Raw genomic sequence first — 22168 nt, 5'->3', positions numbered from 1 at the left:
TATATTTTATTGAATTTTTACAGAGAAGAAGGGAGAGGGATAGAGAGTTAGAAACATCGATGAGAGAAACATCAACCAGCTGCCTCCTGCACATCTCCTCCAGGGGATGTGCCCGCAACCCAGGCACATGCCCTTGACCAGAATCGAACCCGGGACCCTTCAGTCCACAAGCTGACACTCTATCCACTGAGCCAAACCGGTTCGGCAATAGTAACTTTTAAAAAGAACTTATTTTGGTCTGCTTTCAGACCAGACAGTAAGTCAGATGTGAAAAAATAATGTCTTTCAGAACAATGCTTTTCATGCCTTTGGAATATCTACCTCCACTTAAGTAAATCCGCGTCTCAGAAGAACTCTTTATTTTGTTTCACTGGCCCAGGGTGTGACATAAAGAGGCTTGCAGTTGGTTGAACTGATGCAAGTTGTTTAAAATATGAGGCTACCTACTCTGTGTTTCAGGGATTGGTGGTAATTTGGTGGCCATTCAGGCGAGCAGGATTTCTACGTACCTCCACTTGCATAGCATTCCAGGAGAGCTGCCTGATGAACGCAAAGGCTGTTACTACCCGTTTAGAACTTTCTTTGGTTCAGGTATGTGCTTGTGGATTTTTGCATGTTTTATTTCAGGAACTTCTCCTCTCTGTGAGGATAGGCGGGCAACAGTTGTTGAATACGTATTTTGTGAGTGTGAGTGTGGCACAACTTCGTTATTTCCGAGTGCTAAATAGATCTTAAATAGAGTAGATTTTGTTCATTAAATCCCAGTGAGCAAAAATCATTCCCATCAATTCTGCAGTTGTTGAGGCGCTTTGTGTAATTTTTCTCTCTTGTCTCTTTCTCTGGGATATCTTGTTTATGAGTCGGAAAGAGGACTGTCTTTCCTGTAGTGATCTTTCTGGCCTTCTCAATGGAGGCCTTAGATCTCAGATAAACAGGATGAGGGGTGATAACCTCAGTTACAAGACACGTGCATTATTTATGCCAATCAGGCATGTGAGAACCCAAAAACTAAAACAACCATTTAAGCCTCACAATTCGTGTCATTTTTTTCTGATGAAAATAAATGTAATTGTGACTTAAAACAATATATATATACTCAACTGATTTTTTTACAGAGAGGAAGGGAGAAGGATAGAGCTAGAAACATCAATGAGAAAGAAACATCGATCAGCTGCCTCCCACACACACCCCCCACCCCCCCCACTGGGGATGTGCCCGAAACCAAGGTACATGCCCTTGACCGGAATCGAACTTGGGACCCTTCAGTCCACAGGCCGATGCTCTATCCACTGAGCCAAACCAGTTAGTAAGTCAGATTTGAAAAATTGACTTTTGAATGAGGATCAGAAATGCCCAGCCTATGATAACAGTGAAAGAACTCGAAAGGGAAAGGACAATGAAAACATTTCAGTACTGTAGGAGCTTTATATTTTTTCTTTTGTCTTTCCTCTTTTTTTATGTAAAGTCTGACCAGTGTTCTTCATAGCAAATTTTTATCAACCACCTTTTGTTTAATTAACATACTATCCCATAGGGAGAATTTCAAAGAAATTTATTTTTAGCAATTGAATTTTATATGATGCAGTAACTAAAAGGTAATCTCCAGCCCTGACCGGTCTGCCTCAGTGGATAGAGCATCAGCCTGCGGACTCAAGGGTCCCAGGTTCGATTCCCGTCAAGGGCATGTACCTTGGTTGCGGGCACGTACCTTGGTTGCGGGCACATCCCCAGTGGGGAGTGTGCAGGAGGCAGCTGATCGATGTTTCTAACTCTCTATCCCTCTCCCTTCCTCTCTGTAAAAAAATCAATAAAATATATTTAAAAAAAAAAAAAAAGGTAATCTCCAAATTTCAATACATTTCTTTTTAGCAGTTGAATTTTATGTGATGCTATGTGGTATCGTAACGAAAAAGTAATCCTCAAATTTCAGTAACTGACCTATTATTAACCAAAATATGATTTTGTTTTGACAACGTTCACATGTTACATTCCAGGAGTAAATCATAAGTCTGCCCAAGTTCTGCTGCTTTTAGTGATTCCCGGACATTTAATTTTCCTCTACACGATTCATCTGATGAAGAGTGGTCACACTTCGCTAACTGTAATCTTCGTAGTCGTATTTTTATTTGCTGCTGTGTTACAGGTAAGAGTTAAAACCTCTTGTAATCTCTTTTATGCTCTCATTGATGTAAAAGTATAACTACATGTAAATCTAAAGGCATGAAATATTTTGACATTTAAAAAAATCAACTTACTGCCTTCCTAATGCTTTGATCTTAAAACTAGTAACTCAAGACCTGTTTTAATATGATCTGATCAATAGAACCTTTGGATTTCCTGTTTCCTGGATTCCATGTCTTCCTGTTTTTTATTGTCTTGTTTTATATGAATACATCTTCTAATAGATTTCTGAGAAAGAGTGCATCCGAGTAAATATTTTGAGCCTTTGCATCTTGTAAATTGCCTTTAAACTTTTTTTTCCTTTATTGATTTCAGAGAGGAAGGGAGAGAGAGAGAGAGAGAGAGAGAGAAAGAAAGAAACATCAATGACAAGAGAGAATCAATGGTCGGCCGCCTCCTGCATGCCCCACACTGGGGACCGAGCCTGGCACCCGGGCATATGACCTGACCGGGAATCACACCGTGACCTCCTGGTTCATAGGTCAATGCTCCACCACTGAGCCACTTTTTTTTCTTTTTTCTTTCTGTACATCGATACGTTGACTGGATATAGAATTTTGTTTCTTTTAGGAAACAGAGAAAGGCATAGCTTCCTTGTCTGTTCATTTCTCCCATTACCATTGAGAACAGCAGATGCCATTCTCATGGCTGATTTCATTGTACAAATCTATTGTTATCTCCCTGGAAGCTGGCAAGATCTTCTCTTTCCCCCCTTTCTCTTAAATTTCATGTTGATGTGCCCTGGTTTGGATGTATTTGGACTGTTTTGTTGAGCATAGTTCAACCTTTTGTAAAAAATCATGTTCTTCTGTTGTAGGAACATTTTTTGAATAGCTTCTTTGGTGATTCTCTCTCTCTTTCTGGAATCTTAATTGCCTCCTGGGACTCTTGCATTAAACTTCTTCTCTTTTCTTATACTCTATTTCTTTATCTTTTTTTCCTTTCTATGGGAGATTTCTGTGCTTTTGTAAATCTTTTCACTGCTGTGTTACTGAAGTTACTTAGAGAGAGTAGAGGTGAATGCATATGCTCAGCTTGCCATTTATTTTACATGGAAGGCTATTAATTTTAAAATTGAAGAAAATTGTCTTTATTTTCAAAATGTGTGATCAATATAATACATGTACAGGATTTTAAGATTAAATAATTCTAAAGGGTTCTACCTTTCAAGCATTTCTCAGACAGTCCCTTTGAAATATTTTAGCTATTTCTTCTGGTAGTTATCTGTATGTTTTAAAGTGATGTGCCTAAATTTCTAGTTTTTTTTTTATTAATCTCAGAGATGCCCCATCTTTCCCATATAGTTATATTACAAGTTTTTGTTAAATTAGTAGTCAGTGTTCTCATTATTAGGCCTATTTAAACATTGCTTACTATAGAGCCAGATAATATACTGTGATTATATTTTCTTTTGTGTATTTTTATTTTTCTTGGGCTTAATAATCACTGATTTCTTCATTGTATCCTTTTTTTTTTTTTTTATAAATTGATCTTAATTTTTTCCAACGGTTCCAGCTTTATTTTGGTTTCTCAGTCATGACTTCTTGCTAAGTTCTATAGGATTTGGTACTTCCTATACTGAGCAATCCTAACCCCTCAAGGAATGTATTCAAATAATTCTTTGGAGAAATAACATTTGAATTTGGCCTTTCAGGGGTTTGACACACATGAGTGAGGCTAGAGGATAGGTTTGGGGACACTATTCCAGTAGAAAGAAACTGCGTGATGCTAATGAAATTAACCAACATTTACAGTGTTTCCAATATGACCTGTGCTCTTAAGTGCTTACATGTTTTGTTTCAGTTAATTTTCACAAAGATTCTCTGAGATTTCTTCTTTATATGTAAGTCAGTAATTTTCAAAGTGAAGCATATGTGAAATAATGCATTGTGTATGGAAAGAAAAGATTTAAATGTCTATATGTTTTTCCTCATTTGCTTAAAATGCTTGTTTTCTTCTATTTTATGATTATCTTATAATGAGCATACTATATTTGCACGGTGTTAAGTATGCTCAAACATTTTATACTGAAAGGGCTACATAATTTAAAACTTTAGAGATTCCTGAGTAAAAGCATAGAGATGAAAAAGCACAGAGCTTATGAAAGAAAGAGAAAGTAACTCATACACAGTAACTCATACATAGGAGAAGGGAATAGATGAGATAAGGTTAAAAGGATAGATTAGGGACAATGTAGATGGAAAGGCCTTAAATGTCAGGCAAGGGGGACTAGAATCTGTTCTTAAGATAACAAGAACCCTTATGACTTAATTGATATTTTAACTTTTCTACAGTTATAGTGCTGGATATTTTATTAAAAGTCACCTGTAAATAATTCATTCACTTATTCATTCAATAAACCTTTGTTCTAGTAGATGCAGGAATTGGTTTTAAATCCGAGGATGAATAAATTCAGACCCTATCTTCAAGGACTCATAGTCTGGAGGGAAGACCATTATATGAACAAATAATTATAATGAATATAATATCATAATCTATATATATAAAAGCCTAATATGCAAAGTGTCCCCTCGGGAGTTCGACCGACTGGGAGTTGGATCGCTTGCTATGATGTGCGCTGACCACCAGGGGGCGGTGAGGAACAAAGGAAGGCCCCAGCCGGCAGCCAATAGGGACCCTATCCATGCACAAATTTTGTGCACTGGGCCTCTAGTATAATATACTAAACTCTGGGGGCAGTTACATATAACTTGCTGTCAGAGCTTGGAAGAAAAAGCAACTACCTACCTGGGGAGTAATATTTTTCCACTGTTCAGTAGGAACAAAGTTATTTCAAATGCCTTTTTACTGCTGGCTACCTTTATGGCTTTATATGATATGGTCATTTATTATAATTTATGTTCTCCTCAATCCCCTGGTACATATTCAGAGGCTCTTCATTGGTCTGTTGATAAACATGCCATTTTTAGAACGTATTTCTATTTATAACTCTACCTCTTTGCTTCATGGATTGATTTGACATTTGTTTCTTGTTCTTATGTGTCTGCCTTACCCATTCTAGAGAAAGGCTCTTTGTTTTACTCATTTTTTACATCTTCAGCATCTAGCCCCATTGCTATTGCTCAGTGAGTGTTCATTAAACTGAATGACTGTATCTTGTCAGCTCTGTCTCTTCCTTCAGTAGGAGGGGAAAAAACTTACATCTACATTTAGGTCCCAGATATTCCAGAAAAAAAAAAATACAAAAACACCACACACACAGAGAGAGAGAGAGAGAGAGAAATGTAAATTTTCTCCTCCTTGCTTTCAGTAAACACCAGTTTCCTCTCTTACACTGATATAGGTATTTAAAATAAAAGGCAATGAACATAAAACCTCACAAGTTTTATCAGTGTTCAGTCAAAATTGTAAGGATTTGCTGAAATGTTTAAAGATGAAATGACTTGATATCTAGGGGTATGGATAAAGCAGAATTGGTCATGAGTTGATAATTGATGAAACTGAGTGGTGATAATGAGCTTCCCATGGGATTTGTACTGTTCTGTCTATTTTTGTGTATGTTTGAATTTTTCTATAAAAGGAACTTTAGTATAGGAGCTCTTCAGAGTATATGAGTTTTCTAATTTTGGTCCTATGGCTAGTTCTTCTGTCAAGTGAAAAGTAGAAAGTCCATTTCAGTTTGAAATTGTTTGGGACTTGGAATGGTTTAGGTTGTGTCTTATTTACACACTAGAGGCCCGGTGCACAAAAATTTGTGCACTCGGGGGTGTCCCTCAGCCCGGCCTGTGCCCTCTCGCAGTCTGGGATCCCTCGGGGAATGTCTACCTGCTGGCTTAGGCCCGCTCCCTGGGGGATCAGGCCTAAACTGGCAGTCAAACATCCCTCTGGCAGCCTGGGAGCCCTTGGGGGATGTCCACTTGCCAGAGGGGAGCAGGCCTAAGCTGCAGTCGGACATCCTTAGTGCTGCTGAGGAGGCAGGAGAGGCTCCTACCACCACTGCTGTACTGGCAGCCATCAGCCTGGCTTGTGGCTGAAAAGAGCTCCCCCTTTGGGAGGGCACTGACCACCAGGGGGCAGCTCCTGCATTGAGCATCTGCCCCCTGGTGGTCAGTGTGTGTCATAGTGACCAGTCATTCCCAGTCTTTCTGCTGTTAGGGTCAATTTGCATATTACCCTCTTATTATATAGGATGGACTCCATTATGTCGCAAATTATGTTGTTCAGGTATTTATTATGGGTCTTGCAATTAAAAGGAACCTAACAAATGTGCCTTCGTTTTGTGATGTTAAGGCCATTGAACCATGGATGTAGATGGGATGGATTGTTGTCTTCCTCATGTTCTTGCCCAGTGCCCAGGAGCAGTCGGAGTAGTTGAAATATGTCAAGGCCTCGCCAAAACCGGTTTGGCTCAGTGGATAGAGCGTCGGCCTGCGGACTGAAGGGTCCCGGGTTCGATTCCGGTCAAGGGCATGTACTTGGGTTGCGGGCACATCCCCAGTGGGAGCTGTGCAGGAGGCAACTGATCGATGTTTCTCTCTCATCGATGTTTCTAACTCTCTATTTCTCTCCCTTCCTCTCTGTAAAAAATCAATAAAAATATATTTTAAAAAAAAAAGAAATATGTCAAGGCCAGAGTAATGTGTGAACGGCATTCCTGATCAATCACATTACATGTTGAGTTACTTTTTCAATAGTAGGGATGGGTTGGCACTAAACTTCACCATCCTGTATTGTCCGTTATACCTTTTGTGTCATCAGTGATCCTTTACTTAGTATGAGGCTGCTAGCTGTGGTTAAAGGTATAATTGTTGACCTTAGAACACAATTTTTCATCTATATCAAATTAGCCCATTGAAGCTACAACTTTGATGTGCTAGAACCAGAGTGTACTTTCTTCTACAAACTCAGGGGCACCTGGGTTCTTTCTCTCTATGCAGTGATTTCCTCTGCCTTCACATCTTACTTGTTCAGGTGCTCCACTGACTGCTTAAAACCTGCTAGTTTGTGAAATCAAAAGCATAATATGGAATTCCAGGCTGTGACGGACCTTGCTGGGTTTCCTTCTAAGACGTACAGAAGGGAGTATCTTCTTCAGGGTTTTCTGTCTCGAACTCATTCTTGCCTTCTCCCTACTGTCTTTTTCAAGGATGTAGTACCTTGACTGCATAATAAACCTGAGAAGGGTCAAAGATAACTATCAATCAAATACACAGACTGGCAATCTCTCTACCCAAGAAGGAACAGCAGTACATTGTGATTCATTTCCCTATTTTATTTAAAGCCCCTACTTGTTCCCCTTTGTATTAGAAAGCCTTCCTTTGTGAAAAGCAAAAGCATAGAGTGTTAGGGTTTTCTGGGCCAGTGACAGGCTGTGAAAGAATTCACAACTAAAAGAACAGATAGGTGCAGAAAGAAAGTTTATTTTTACTTTCCCCAAAGGGAAAGGGCCGGTGCATTGCTAATCAATACAAAAGGCAAAGAACAAAAAAGCTGCTCTTTCTTTTAAAGCCCTGGACAAGGAAAGGAGGGTGATTTGGGGGCTACCGCTGTTGCTAGGTGAAATTGAGCAGACATCTGGGGGATTGTCTTTGTTAGTTCTTTAGGACAGTTCGGGCAGATATCCTGGGGAGGTGTCTTATCTTTTTACAGTACTTTTCCAAAGTCTATAAAACATTCTTAGAGCAAAAGTTATGAAGAGTTCAAAAGAGGCTTGTTTGAAGAGGAGCCAGGGAGGGGGGTGGGGGGGTAGGGAACTTTCTACTAATTATCCCTGGGTTGTAAACCAGCAGGGAGGAGGGGTATGTATGTAAAAATGCAGCCTTGAGAGTAGCTTATCTTATCCCTCAGTTTGAACAGAGGGGCGCTTTGAACCAAAGGAGGTAACAATCTTGGTATTTAATTACCAGGTGCTTCTCATAAATTGCGGAAGGCTACAGCAAAGAAAAAGAGAGGCCTTTTTTACATCCTAACATAGAGTTTGGGTCACATACCCTACAAAAGGCCAAAAGATGGAGTATATTGACATTTTTTTCCTGCTAAAAAGTCTAAATGGGAAAAGAACAATGAGACTTTTCTAGCCCTAGATGCCTATTGTATTCCAACAAAGTGTTTAATAAAATCGGTAAACAGTGCAAACCATCTCTAAATGAAATTTTTAGTTGCTTATTTTAGCTACTGATGGCTTCCTAAAGAAAATTAGGTTACCACAAACTCTACAGAATTCTAGTAGCACCAAGTTCTATGAGCGACTCGCTGTGAAAGTTTGGTTGTAGAAAACTGTCGCTCCTGGCATATCTTGTTTTTTTCATGTGGGAGAGACAAAATGTTTCTTTTAAACAGTGGAGTGATAACAAATTTTCAATATGTAAAGTTGAGAGTTGTAACTATCACGATTTCATCAACTATATAGTACATACAGTCTTCCCAGTACTGTGCTCATCACTGTACAGAAGAAATGGGAGACTTTGTCCCTGCCACTTAGGATCCTCTCTTAGCTGTGGGAGATTAGAATTAAATGAACGAAACAGCTAGAAAGAGCCTAAGACTTACCTCCTTAGAGTCTTCTTCCCCTGTCGCTTCAGAATCAAACTTGGTGCTTGTGCCTGGCTTTCATTCTTTAGAAGATTTTTTGGGTGAGATTGGAGTATACATTATAGCTGATGAGAAACTTGAACTAATAACAATATATATGAAACTCTTTTTAAAAATTAATTCTTTAATTTATTGTTACCATAGCAAAGAAAAATTCATTTATCATCATAATAAAACAAACATCCAAGTGTTTTTATACATGTATTGCAAAACAATGGATATCTGAATCAATGCTCTTTGGAATTCAAGTCACAGAAACCTGCCGGCACTTGCTTACACAAAAATGGGACTTTATCAAGAAATATAAAACTAGATGTGGAATTGGAGGGGGAGGAAGACACTCCCACCTTTCGAGGGGGCAGAGATGGAGATCTAGAAAGCATTGGGCCTCCCCATCATGACTCTCGGGCTCCTTTAAGATGCACAATCTTCCGTCTTCACTGGCTCCTTTCTCTGTTGTCTGCATTGCACTTCTGGGGCAAAAGTCCCCATCTTTGCATGCCTTTCATTCATGGGGACAGTAGCCTGCTTTTTCACATCCAGTTTCAACTGTGAAAGTTCAGATATGAATGGTCCAATCTGGGCCCCGTAGCTGTTCCTAGTCCGGGGTGGGAGGGAGGGGGCATTGCCAGGGAGCAGGGTCATGTAATAAAAATATGGTTACTGGAAACTACTCTTAACAAAATCATAATACTTATACTTTTTAAAAAATATATATTTTTATTGATTTTTTTACAGAGAGGAAGGAAGAGGGATAGAGAATTAGAAACATCGATGAGAGAGAAACATCGATGAGAGAGAAACATCGATCAGCTGCCTCCTGAACACGCCCCACTGGGGATGTTGCCCACAACCAAGGTACATGCCCTTGACCGGAATCGAACCTGGGACCCTTCAGGTCCACAGGCCGACGCTCTATCCACTGAGCCAAACTGGTTAGGGCAATACTTATACTTTTTATTAATATAATTTTAAAAACAGATGCCTCCTCAAATTTTATCACTAAGCAATACTTGTTGAATTTTATGCTTATGTGTCAATTGCACCATCTCATCTCTCCCAAAAGGTTTGTACTCTCAAGAAAAATTGTTCTCAGCAAATCCCAAGCCCACTTTAAACGAGAACATGAACGCCCTGCGTAATGAAATAGGGTATTGGTTAATACGGATTAATGAATTTCTAAGAAGTGTTTCTGTTTTCCAAATAACAGTTCATGGTCGTTTTAAAACATGTGGTTTGTAATATGAACGTGGCCACAATACAAGCAGTGCAAATTAAGAGCAAACATCTTCCATTTCTCCTCTAGCAGAACATGCTTGGGGCAGAAATATGGTCTACATACTCGCGAAAAGAAGCATTGACAAACGTGTAATTGAAAAATAAGTTAAATAACAGGCATTGACAACATCTTCTGAAGTCACAGTCACATGGTTCTGTGTAATTATTTTAATTATGGAAACATAAAAATTAATGCTTCCACAGAAGACAAATCTCTATAAGCCAGACTATCTGTCATCACATGCAGAGAAAAGAAGAGGGAAAATAAGACCCCAGTGCGCAGAGCATTGGAGAGAGATCAGAGCTCTCTTGCGTGAGGCCGGAGCTTGCATTTCTGCTCTGTTACTTATTTTGTGTCCTTAGTTAAGTTTCATAACCTCTCTGGCCTCAGAGGATAAGCTAATGTGTATAAAGTGCTTGGTAGAGTTCCTGGAACATAATAAGTCTCCAATAATGGCGGGAGCTGCAGTTAATCCTCATTATTGTCCTCGCATTATTATTCTCTCCCTCATTATTGGGGCAGGTTATTCAGTGCCCTGAGGCTTTCTGTCTCCACACCACCCACCCTCCCTCGGCCCTGTCTGTGCTCTCCGACTGTGCAGCTCTCTTCTTGCTCTTGTGATGAGCGACCTGAGCTTCAGACACCACCCTTTCCCTGCTGTCTCCCAAATTGGTATCTCCAGTTAAATGTTGAAAAGGCATCCCAAACCTAACACGGCCAAGACGGAATTCCTTACTTCCCCCATCATCTGTCCCATACTGGTCTAGGGGTGGTGGACAAGAAGCCACAAGTGGGCACAGTGAAAGCAGAAAGGGGGTACGTAAGCAAGATCCCCTGAATCCTCAGCTTTCAGTTCCTGACCCCATAAAGTCCCACTGGGAGGGCCAGAGACTTCCTCCCATAGACTTCACATTTGCCGTGTACTGCTGGTCCCCATGGCAGGCGTCACCCTGGTCTTGCTCCTGCAGAGTCTGTGCAGTATGACGGGGAGACTCCTGGACTAGGAACAACTGGTTCTAGGTTCTGGTTCTGGTCCCTTAGCTCTATGACTTCGGCTAAGTCACAGCACTGTCCTGTGGCGTACTTTCCTCACTTGTATTTTAAGGGTGAGTATCACGAAGGCAACCATGTAATTTTCATCCAAACCAGGACCCTTGAGAATGAAAGGGAGCTGTTAATAATTAAAACAACAGCCTGGCCAGTGTGGCTCAGAGGTTGAGCACCAACCTATGAACCTGGAGGTCGAGGTTCGATTCCCTATCAGAACACATGCCCGGGTTGCAGTCTCCATCCCCAGGAAGGGGCGACCAGGGGGCAGCCGATCAATGATTCTCTCATCATCGATGTTTCTGTCTCTCCCTCTCCCTTCCTCTCTGAAATTAATAAAAAATACATTTAAAATATATTTATATTAAAAAATATTAGAGCGACAAGTATCAACCGTTACTATCCTGGGCACACCAGGAAATATAGTGGCCCTGGCTGTCATGCAAATCCCCTCCTGCATTCATAACATATGATTTTGTGAATTCCCACTCCCATAATAAATATGATTTGTTGCAAAGCATTGTTGTACGTATTAGTAATATGTGTTAAAATTAAAATAATCTGGTAACTAGTAAAACAGTATGTTAATGTTAAAATCTGTAATTACTACTAAAGTAATATTAAGTTAAATTGCCTTTGATGGTTAGCCAGAGAACTCAGGCAATACATAAAACATTGTTTTCCTGAAAAATTATATTCCAAGTCTAAGTAGATCGTTCTGAATTGGTCTGTTTTTAAGTTTAGAAGTTACCTATTTTTAAATTTGTTTGGCCTAAAACAGACTCCCTCGGGTTCCCAGGTATACACTGTGTTCCCAGTACCTCTGTAATTTACCTGGAAGTCTATAATCAACTTGTTTTGCCATGATTCGACTGGGTACTTTATTGGGATCAGTTGTATCTCCTTTTGACCTGTGACTTTTGAGAGGAAAAGAATACTGGTTCTCTAATACATAAGCCAGTTTTTCTCCTTACCACCTAAGTTGTTCTTTCTGAAAGATTTTCATCTCTGACAGTTCTTTTCTTAAGGCTTGGTGATCTGCGCCACTTTTCATCCACATACATACAGATTTCAAAAATCATAGTAGCAACTGTTTATGGAGCAGTTATTGTGAACCGTGCATTGTTCTAGTCACTTTGCAGGTAGGAACTGGCTGAGTCTCACAACAGCCCAGGAGGTAAGTTACACTATGAGTTCCCAATACAGACGCGGCATTTGGCGTGGAGAGAAGTTAAGTGACGTACCCAGATCCAGACGTGTGATGGAGCCTGGCTCCAGTCTACACTCCTGTGCTTATAAGAATAACTTGGGCACTTTGTTTAGCCCTTAGTGAGGGTCATAGTTTTCAGGATGGCACTTTCTGTAGGCTTGAAGCTGTGTCTTTGGTTTTATTAGATCTTTTCACAGAGTTTGCACAGAAACGATGTCTTACTAGAGTCAAGTAGGAACCCGGTCAAGGACATAAATATGTCCCAAGTGTCCTGAGAGGAGGAGGAGGACAGAGTGCTGTGGAAGCTCAGTCATAGGACAGCTTCTTTCTTTGGGGACAGGGACGTTTTATAGTGCGTAAGAGTTTGTGGAATCCATAGAAAACGCCATTTCACAGAAGGGAGTAGCCTTAAGTAAATGAGAAAAAGCAGTGTATTTATAGAAAACTAGAGGCCCGGTGCATAAAATCTGTGCACGGGTAGGGTCCTTAGGCCTGGCTGGCAATCAGGGCTGATTGGGACCTATCAGCTGCCGAACGGGGCCTCCTTTCTCTGGCTGCCAGCCAGGGCTTTCCTTCGCTCTGCGCCGCCCCTTGGTGGTCAGTGCATGTCATAGCAAGCGATCAAACTCCTGGTCTCCGGTGGAACTCCCAAGGGGACACTTTGCATATTAGGCTTTTATATATATAGATAGTTAGAATTTCTGAAGCACAGGGCTTATGAAAGGAAGTGATAGAAAATAAAATTAAAAACTACAGGCAAGATCATGAAAGGTCTTGAAGACCAGAATAAAGAGTGTAGCTTATTCTGTAGAATAATAATTTTCAACACTTTCCTCACTCCCAGCAAACCTGAGAGATCTGATACATTTCCTCTGATGAAGTGGGGATAGTGCGTAAGGGCTTGGGCTCTGCTTGCCGCCACTCACCACCTGTGGCAGTTTGGGCAAGGTAATCTCTCAGGGACTGTGTTTTCTCATCTGTCAAAGGAGACTGAGAATAGACCTACCTCAGGGCTTTTTATAAGGAAAAAAGAGATAATGCATCTGAAGTGCTATTATTGTTTCAGTATTTTATCACCATCATCATAGTAGCTGTGGATTACTGGGCAATAAGTCTCTTACGGTGTCAGTGAGAGGATTAAACTCTGTGGATTCTAGCATTAAGAATCCCTACCATGCCTCTGATACCCCATTCCTTGGAGTCATTCTTCTAAATGAGGAAGAAGTGGCAATATGACTGTAAGTGGAACCCCAGAATAAGTACCCAGTAGCTGAGCAAGGTAGCTTAGCCTTGTTGGCTTAGCCTTGTTGGGCAAGTTACTTAATTCTTTGGGGGTCTTCTTGCTCTTGCCTATAAAATGAGGACAATGATTTCTTTTTGCACAGTAGTTATAAATACCTGGCACATAGTAGGTCCTCATTAAATGGTGTGGTTATATCTTTCAAATTTCGATACTTAACCCAAATCCAGTTCCCAGATGGCATCTGAAAGGAAAGAGCTAACCGACTAGGGGATTTTAACAGTTTGCCTGTCCTCACTCACATTCTTTTTTCGCTCCTCGGGATTTAAATCCGCCAGATTCCAACTGGAAAGCAGGGATCTCTTTATTCTTTCTGTGTGACTGCTCTGCCTCTGCCTCCTAATTGGTTTCTGTCTGTTAGCTTGGGTTGAGAGAAAAGTGTGAAGAGAATGATAAAGGAAAAGTGAGGGGAGGATCTACAGTTCTAATACTTTTTTTTACTTTAACTTTGGGAGTTGATTCATATGGTTACCTTAAGGTAAGAAATTGAAATACTAGGTGAATTTTTAAGATTCCTTTTTAGCTATGTGATTGCATTTATGTGATATAATAATGTGATTATGCTATTATAGCTTAGATGGCAGGGTTTTAAAATTGAGACAGTTTCCTATGATTAATTCAATAGAGAGATATGCTGAGGCTCCAGGCAGTTCTGTACAGAAGATGCAATGACTGCCCTGCCTCATTAGAGGCACAGCATCCTGCATCCCGCGGAGCAAGTCACTGAGAAGTGGAGCTCTTTTCAGCCTGTCAAGTCTGAATAAGAAGAAGATAGGACCAGGGAAGCTGAGCCATCTTTTTCTAGTGTGCTGGGTAGGCCGTTCCTGAGCCCTGCTGAGATTGCAGACATGACTTAGAGGAATTTTCACATAACCTACTCAAAAATCTTGCGGCATAGCTGTGTGCAAGCACTAATGGGAAAAACCATTCCTAAAATTTTTCAGAATAAAATCTTGGTTGATTGTGACTCAGAATATTCACTCCCAAAGGACTGGCCTGAATGATTCTATAACTTAAAATTTTTAGTTATTTTAAAAAGTAAATATTTAGCACCATACCACTTTTTAATTTTAAAACGAAATAGCCATGTTAATTCTGACTAACAAAACGAATCTAAATTGTTTTTGCGCCATCTAGGGAAATGTAGTAAAACGAGACATGTTTGCATTCATTAAAAGGGATGCTTAAAGATGTCAAAGGATGATGAAACCATCATGCCGTGTCAGAAAAAAAAAGACACAGTTGAATTCATTGCTATTGTAAAGGAGTTATGCTGGGATCAGGCAAAATGTCTCTAAGCAGAGCAGACCCCTGATCTTAGGGTTGCAGGGAAGTGTGCAATATAATATTCTATTGTATGAATATTCCATAACTTATTTGCCCATTCTTCTTCTATTGGACTTTCAGGTTATTTATAGTGTTTTGCTATTAAAAATCAAGGCTATGAATATGTGTGTCCTCGAACACATTCTGCGAGTTTCTTTTGGACAGAAGGTCTTCACTATTTTTGTGCCATGGGCCCCTGGGGCAGTTGGGCGAATATTATGGGCTCCTCCTCCAAATAAGGTCCCTTCTTGTCTCACCTTCCCCCACCTGCCACCTCGCAAACATAGTTCAGACCAAAGCAAAGATGCTTTTGTCTGAATATCAGGAGATTGGCTTCCTGTTGACTGGTAATCCTAAATTCTTCTTAACAGACATTTAAATATTAGACTTTAGTGCATAAAGTTTCGAGCCTGGAAACTGGATTAGGGAAGCATATTTTTATAGGGGAAATGAATTCAGCCTTTGTAAGTTAGGGATTGGGAAGAACTGTGCTAATGAGCTCTTTCTGGTGTTTATTTGTTTCATATTTCTAAGCATTCCTCTCCCAAAGAAATCATCTTCCTTCACACAGTACACAAGGCTGTTTGTTACTGGCCTTTAGTTGGGGCATGGAGGGGAGACTAGCACCTGGGAATGCTGATTCTAGCTCAGAGAAGGTGCTGGCCAAGAGAACCACTATTGTCCAGAGCAAACATATATTCTTGTACTTTACATATTTATTTAAATTCCAAGTAACACAGCTAGAAGGTGCACAGTTAGCTGGGGCTACAAAATTGCCTTTTCAGAGGGTACATTTACCTCTAAAAGGTTATGCATATTTCATAAAAAACAAACAGATGATGTGAAAGAAAACACAGCTTACTCTTACTTTGATTTTTGAGTGTTTTCACTGTGAAAAGCATGCGTTTCTGAAATAACCATTTAGTTTTAAAATAAAACATGTTGTGTTAAGTACCTGCTACTTTATGCCATTTTGAATAATTCATTATTCACAATATTCCAAGGAAACACTGAGCCAAACCGCTAGGGCTAGAAAAGTGCTGTTCAGTAATCCACTGTGCTTGCCAGCTTGTCCCTAACCAGTGAACGTTAACCTCTCTGATCTTAGGTCCCCTTAACCCTTCAGAAGTTTGAAAATCTCAGAATCCTTCCACTCTAAATGGATAAACACACACACACACACCACCACCAACAACAAACAAAACAAAATAAACCATTTATCTGATCCCCAAACTCGAAGCATCACAGAGGTCTTTTTCCAGGGATGCACAAAAGTAGGTTTATAGTTGTAACACAAATAAATACTACAAAATAAATAAATCATAATACAAAAATAAACTGTGTTTACCTGTGTACTCACAACTGTAAACCTACTTTTGCCCACACCTGTATTCTCGATATCCTAGAAAACAAATGCATTACCTGAGTATTTGAATGGTCCTTTAAAATAACTTGACACTCTGTCTACATCTGTATTTATATAGACAGGTCATTCCTCAATGCTCTTACCTTCTGTTCATTGTTCTCACCATGAAATTTTCTTCTGCAAGCCACCAATGGCCTTATCCTATATAATAAAAGCCTAATATGCTAAGTGTCTGGTTGTCCTGGCGTCCCATCGTCCGTTCAACCAATCAAAGCATAATATGCTAATGATATGCTAAGGCCACTCAACCACTCCCTATGACATGCACTAACTACCAGGGGGCAGATAGTCGACTGGTCTACCAGTCACTATGACGTGCACTGACCACCAGGGGCAGATGCCCCGACTGGTCGGTTGCTTGCTGCTGGGGTCCGGCCAATTAGGACTGAGAGAGATGGGCCAGACACACCCTGGAGTACTCCCATGGTCCCTCCCCAGTTGGCCAACCTCCAGTGTTCCTCCCCACCCTGATTGTGCGCCAGTGGGGTCCCTGAGCCTGGCCTGTGCCCCCTCACAATCTGGGACCCAGGCAATTTTGTAGCCCCAGCTAACTGTGCACCTGGGATGTTGGAGAGCCAGTTTTGGCCTGACGGCAGAACGACCAGTTGCTATGATGTGTACTGACCACCACGGGACAGACGCTTAATGCAGAAGCTGCCCCCTGGTGGTCATTGCGCTCCCACAGGGGGAGCGCTGCTCAACCAGAAGCCAGGATCACGGTTGGTGAGCACAGCAGCTGTGTTGGGAGCCTCTCCAGCCTCCGCAGCAGTGCTAAGGATGCCTGACTGACAGCTTAAGCCTGCTTCCAGCGGGGGCAGGCCTGAGCCATCAGTCGGACATCCCCCAAGGGCTCCCAGACTGCAAGAGGGCACAGGCTGGGCTGAGGGACCCCCACTCGAGTGCACAAATTTCGTGCACTGGGCCTCTAGTAATTAATACATGAATGGTCAGTTCTCCATCTTTATTTCAATCATTTAGGAATTGAATGATTCCTAATTGTAATGTTTATATTCTCCTTCATGTATCTTCTTCCTACGTCACAGGATTATCATATAGAAAAAAGTTGAAACAAACCAGTGATTTGGCAGTTGCACAGTTCTATTAACTATAAGGATGATTGTGGTAATTGGGAGGCTAGAAGAAAATGAGAAGATACATGTGAAATGTTGAAGAAGAATTTTATCACAGAAATATAATGAAATGTATTCTTGTGAAAAGAAAATCTTCCTGTCAATGAGCTATTTCTTCTTTTCGAGCATGGTTCTGAGATGCATGCTGTTAACTTTTTGAAAGCAGTAGTTTAGACTCATGGTCATGTTCGCCAGGCTGGGAATGTCCAGGCCACAGGAGTAATCGCCGGTGTTCTCTTGTAGGTATTTACCTTGCTGTGGATCGCTGACTGGATGGTCCGTCACTTCTGGAGGAAGGGAAAGGACCCGGACAGCTTCTCCATCCCCTACCTAACGGCACTGGGGGATCTGCTTGGGACAGCGTTGTTAGCCTTAAGTTTTCATTTTCTTTGGCTTATTGGAGATCGAGATGGAGACGTTGGAGACTAATTAATCCTACAAACTGCTCTCAAGTTGCCGAGAAGGAAAACGCAAGATAACCGCCAGTGGCTCTTTCAAAAATCGTAAATCAGTCGTTTGACTTCAGTCAGGGCACTCTGCAGTTGGCCCTGATTCCATTAAATGGCCTTAACATTTTTTAAAGGAATTTGTGTCGAACCAGAATGAACAGTATTTATGCTAATTTCACACAGACATAGAAGCAAGCTCAATCTCCGAAGTTAATGAAGTAGGAAAGCCTATAGGATGTTTACAGTGAATCATTTTAAAACCACAGACACAGCAGAAATGTACTTGATTATTGTTTAACTTATAATGCCAGTTTAGGGGAGAGTTCTCGTTTAACCTCTGTTGTCTCACGGATGTGTGGTGCCTACTGCATACCATCCATAAAATGAAAGGGGCCCAACCACGCTTTCAATAGTTTTTAACTGTACCCGCCTCTCTGCGAGATGAGGAACAATTTGCCAATTACTTACTAAATAGGATCTGCTGAGCATAAGATAAATGGACTTTGACCTGCTGCTATGAATTTCCCTGTGCCAATGCTAATTCAATTTCATCTCTGCAAGTCCTTGGCAGGCTGCCCTTGAAACACAGAATGACCTTGAGAGATCTTTCATGAAAGCAGTGGGTCATTTTTGATCATTGATTTGTTGAAAGAATGTCGATCTGGTTCAGAAGACTTAATAGATAAGAAAAGGAAATAATCCAAGCTGCATTTGTAGAGACGAGAAAGTGTGTGTGTGTGTGTGTGTGTGTGTGTGTGTGTGAGAGAGAGAGAGAGAGAGAGAGAGAGAGAGAGAGAGAAATTTTTTATGGAGAACTGAATCTTGGCTTGTTAGCAAAGATCATAGTGCTATTAGAATGTTAGCATTATATAGTTATTCTTAAATAGACTTTATTGACATACTTTTGTCATTTGGTCCAAAAATTTTGTTACTGTCCAGAATATAGTATTTCTTACCTACATGATAATTGTTTCTTATTAAAACCACTGTGCCATTTAACATAGAAGATTTAGAATGGGCAAGTGATGAATTGGTTCTTCTGGAGAAGTCCGTTGATATTTTGAGGTGTGCCATTTTAAGAGAGAAGTTGGTGGGTTACTTCAGTGGTTGCTCATGCCTGTACACGTCATCTGTTTGTTCAGGCTCATTGCTACAGGGGACCCTGTCATACACACTGCTATATCTCAAACAGTTTCTAACCTCTGATCTATATTCCAAACACTTAACCAACATTTATTCATTCAGTAGGTGAGCATTTTTATATCACATGTAGTTCATTTTTAAGACCATCAGATATTTAATAATTTAGTTGATAAGGGAAGAAAAATGCACATTAGCTTTGATCTTCATGGCTTAGTTGTGAGTTAGTGTTAATATTATATAAATAGTAGGTTGTTTATACATCTATTGGGGAAAGTGTTCCTATTAAACTCTCTAAAATAAGTGGACCGTGGTTTAGAGTTATATATTTTTGCTTATTTTAAAACTTTAATTATTCCATTCTTCTGCCTTATAATGAAGCTTCTAAGGCAGAGAACTGAACGAATTATCGAATTTCTCCTTTGGAGAGTTATAACGCCACATAGTGAACATTCTTATGAAAGAAAGAATGATTAAGTTAAGCTGATGAATATTTATCTGCAAAGACTTTTTTATTTTAAAAAAATCCATAAATAATTTATTTGATTTTATTGTAAAGTACTGGTAAATTACTTGTTTACATTTGCACCATGTGATTCATAAACATTTATATTTCCCAATGATTTCTCTATTTTGATTTTTTAAGCCACATTTTTGTAAAGATTGATTTTAGAGAGAGGAAGGAAGAGAGAGAGAGAGAGAGAGAAGGAAACATCAATGTGAGAGAGAAACATCAATTGGTTGCTTGAACCCGCAACTAGGTATGTGCCCTGACTTGGAATCAAACCCACCACCTTTTGGTGTATGTCCAACCAACTGAGCCACACCGGCCAGGGCCAGCAAACCACATTTTTAAAGCATTTATCAACACCTTTGGTCTAGTAGTACATTGACAGTGCCTGTGAAATAGGTCAGGCAGGTCTTTCTTTCTCTGTATTATAACAAAAGAACCTGAAACTCAGAGAAGTTACATTTTACAGGTTGCACGGCTGCAAAGTGACCAAATTGTGACTAAAGACCAGGTGTCCAATCTCCTGAGCCAGTACTCTTCTTATGACCGCCCCCCCCCCCCCCCCCCCCCCGCCCCCGCAATGCACCAGGAGTACCTACCTGATTACCCGAGAGGAGAGCAATGGAGAAGCAGGGCTGTCTATGGAACAGAGCATTGCTGCTGCTTTTAGATTTCAGGCAGGGAGACCTCCATTTAATGTCTTGATGGTAAGTGTAGCCAACTGTGAATTATTCATATTCCTAAGCCCCAGGAAAACTCAGATAAATAAAAACGGTAGAATAAAGAGAACAATGCCTTATTCCATAGAACATTTCGTTGCTACCACCCTTCCCAGATCCCGTCATTCTAGGTAGACGCTGAGAAAGAACTAGGATGACTGATTTGTAGCTCCTTTCTCATCTTGGTTACAGCAACAAAACGTCTAAAAGGCATGTGATAAAAAAAAAAAAAATCATGGAAAAATCAGTCATCAATTAACTGGATTAATTTATAAGAGGGATGTAGATTACTCTAAAACATTGTACTGTTTTTTGAAAGCCTTTAGATAAGTATGCAAATGATAAGATGACCTATTTACCCACAAGAATAATTTGTTATCAGTCTTAAATAATGTGAATTCACAGTATTTTTATACAACATAAAAATTCCTGCTTTCCAAACTTCTTCCTTTCACTAATCTACCAGACACCTTATTTACACAGAGATAATTTTTTAAAAACATTTTTTTATTCTTGGTTACCAACCATTTTTTTTTAAAATCATTTCTCAGAACATGATAAAATGGGAACTTAGGGTAATGTATCTTCTGGAAGACATCAAAAATTCTGCATCGAGACTATCAGTGATGTAGCCAAATGAAGTACATTTTAAAAAGTCTTTCAGTATTTGGGCTTCCTTGCCATATACTATATCTGTGGTATGATAGTCTCCCCATTTATTCTGGGCATCTTTCATCCTTGAATTATTGTAAACTCAAATAAGAATAAAATTGAAGAAATATTTACCCGTCCTGTTGTATGTATTTTTTTAAATAAACTACATGGACATTGAGCCTGTATAGAACTCACCCAGAAGAGACTGGGGTGAGCTGTGTATATATCTTGTAGTTATGAGTATAATATATTGGCTTTGACCATACCTAGATCTCCAATCTATTGCTTTATCACTTTTTTCTCTGTTTGAAGCACTCTTCTCACTTTTCAGCTTAGATTCCTGGGCTCATCAATCCATACATCCTCCACTACCACCTCCATTGTGACTGGACAGCTCTGGTTAGACATAGCTCTCCACCAGTGCTTTACCTGCCCTTGAGCAGCTGAATGTGGCTGGTGAAAAACTCATGGCTGCTCAGACAGGCCTTTCAGTTTATAACTTCCGACATCAAGTTAACCCTCAACTGTCTAGCAGCCGACTGTATTTCTCTAACCCAACGGTCGCCAACCTTTCGGACCTCACAGACCACCAGCGCTCTAATCACTTTGCTCTCTGAGATGTCAGGCTTCTGTCCCCACCACTCAACTGAAAGTATTCCTTTCTACACCCCTGGAGGCCCCTTCTCTGTCTGTGGTTGTTCCTCCTCAATCTCTAAACGTTGTCATGTATTTATTACCTCTTCTCTACTTTTTCTCCCCAGGTGACCTAACCCATCGCATTGTTTCTAATATTCCCAAGTTCATTTCTCCAGTGCAGGCCTCTCACCCGAGTTCTGGATGTGTATTTCCAAGTGCTTGCTGGACAGCTCCACTTGAGTGACTACGAGGTATCTCAGACATTTGAACAATGCTGTCAGCCACTTGGACCTAATTGATACATAGATAGACTACCATATCCAACAACGGCAGCATACACATTAAGGGCTAATCTTCATAGGTAAAGAACTAATATAAATCAGGAAGAAAAAGGCCAATAACAAAATAATAAAATAGCCCAAGACAGATGGTTCATTAAAAAAAAAAAAAAAAGATGCTCAGAACTACTCAGATGGAAAGAAATGCTAATTAAAATCACACTGAGATACCATTTCTCACTATCGAACTGGCAAAAATTCAAAATCGGATAAAACATTCTCTTGGCAAGGCAGTAGGGAATCAGATGCAATTGCTGGTGGTAAATGATA

At 40.2% G+C, this 22168-nt stretch overlaps 1 protein-coding gene across 6 annotated transcripts in view; it reads left to right on the top strand.

Moving 5' to 3' along the window:
* The window catches only part of SLC41A2 (solute carrier family 41 member 2), an 83201-nt gene extending 62146 nt beyond the window's left edge, over window positions 1-21055 (top strand). For all 6 annotated transcript variants that reach the window (XM_070410954.1, XM_070410948.1, XM_070410953.1 and 3 more), the window contains 3 exons: window positions 460-591; window positions 1995-2143; window positions 17695-21055. In XM_070410954.1, coding sequence (XP_070267055.1) covers window positions 460-591; window positions 1995-2143; window positions 17695-17880 — 467 coding nt within the window. In that variant the 3' untranslated portion in view covers window positions 17881-21055. The remainder of the gene's footprint in view (window positions 1-459; window positions 592-1994; window positions 2144-17694) is intronic.
* The last annotated feature ends 1113 nt before the right edge of the window (window positions 21056-22168 follow it).

The sequence above is a fragment of the Myotis yumanensis genome, unplaced genomic scaffold (assembly GCF_028538775.1).
Source record: "Myotis yumanensis isolate MYYU_CA2020_CCGP unplaced genomic scaffold, mMyoYum1.0.hap1 SCAF_3, whole genome shotgun sequence".
In the NCBI taxonomy this organism is placed as follows: domain Eukaryota; kingdom Metazoa; phylum Chordata; class Mammalia; order Chiroptera; family Vespertilionidae; genus Myotis; species Myotis yumanensis.
The sequence above is the reverse complement of the archived record's forward strand: the minus strand, read 5'-3'. Positions and strand labels throughout refer to the sequence as shown.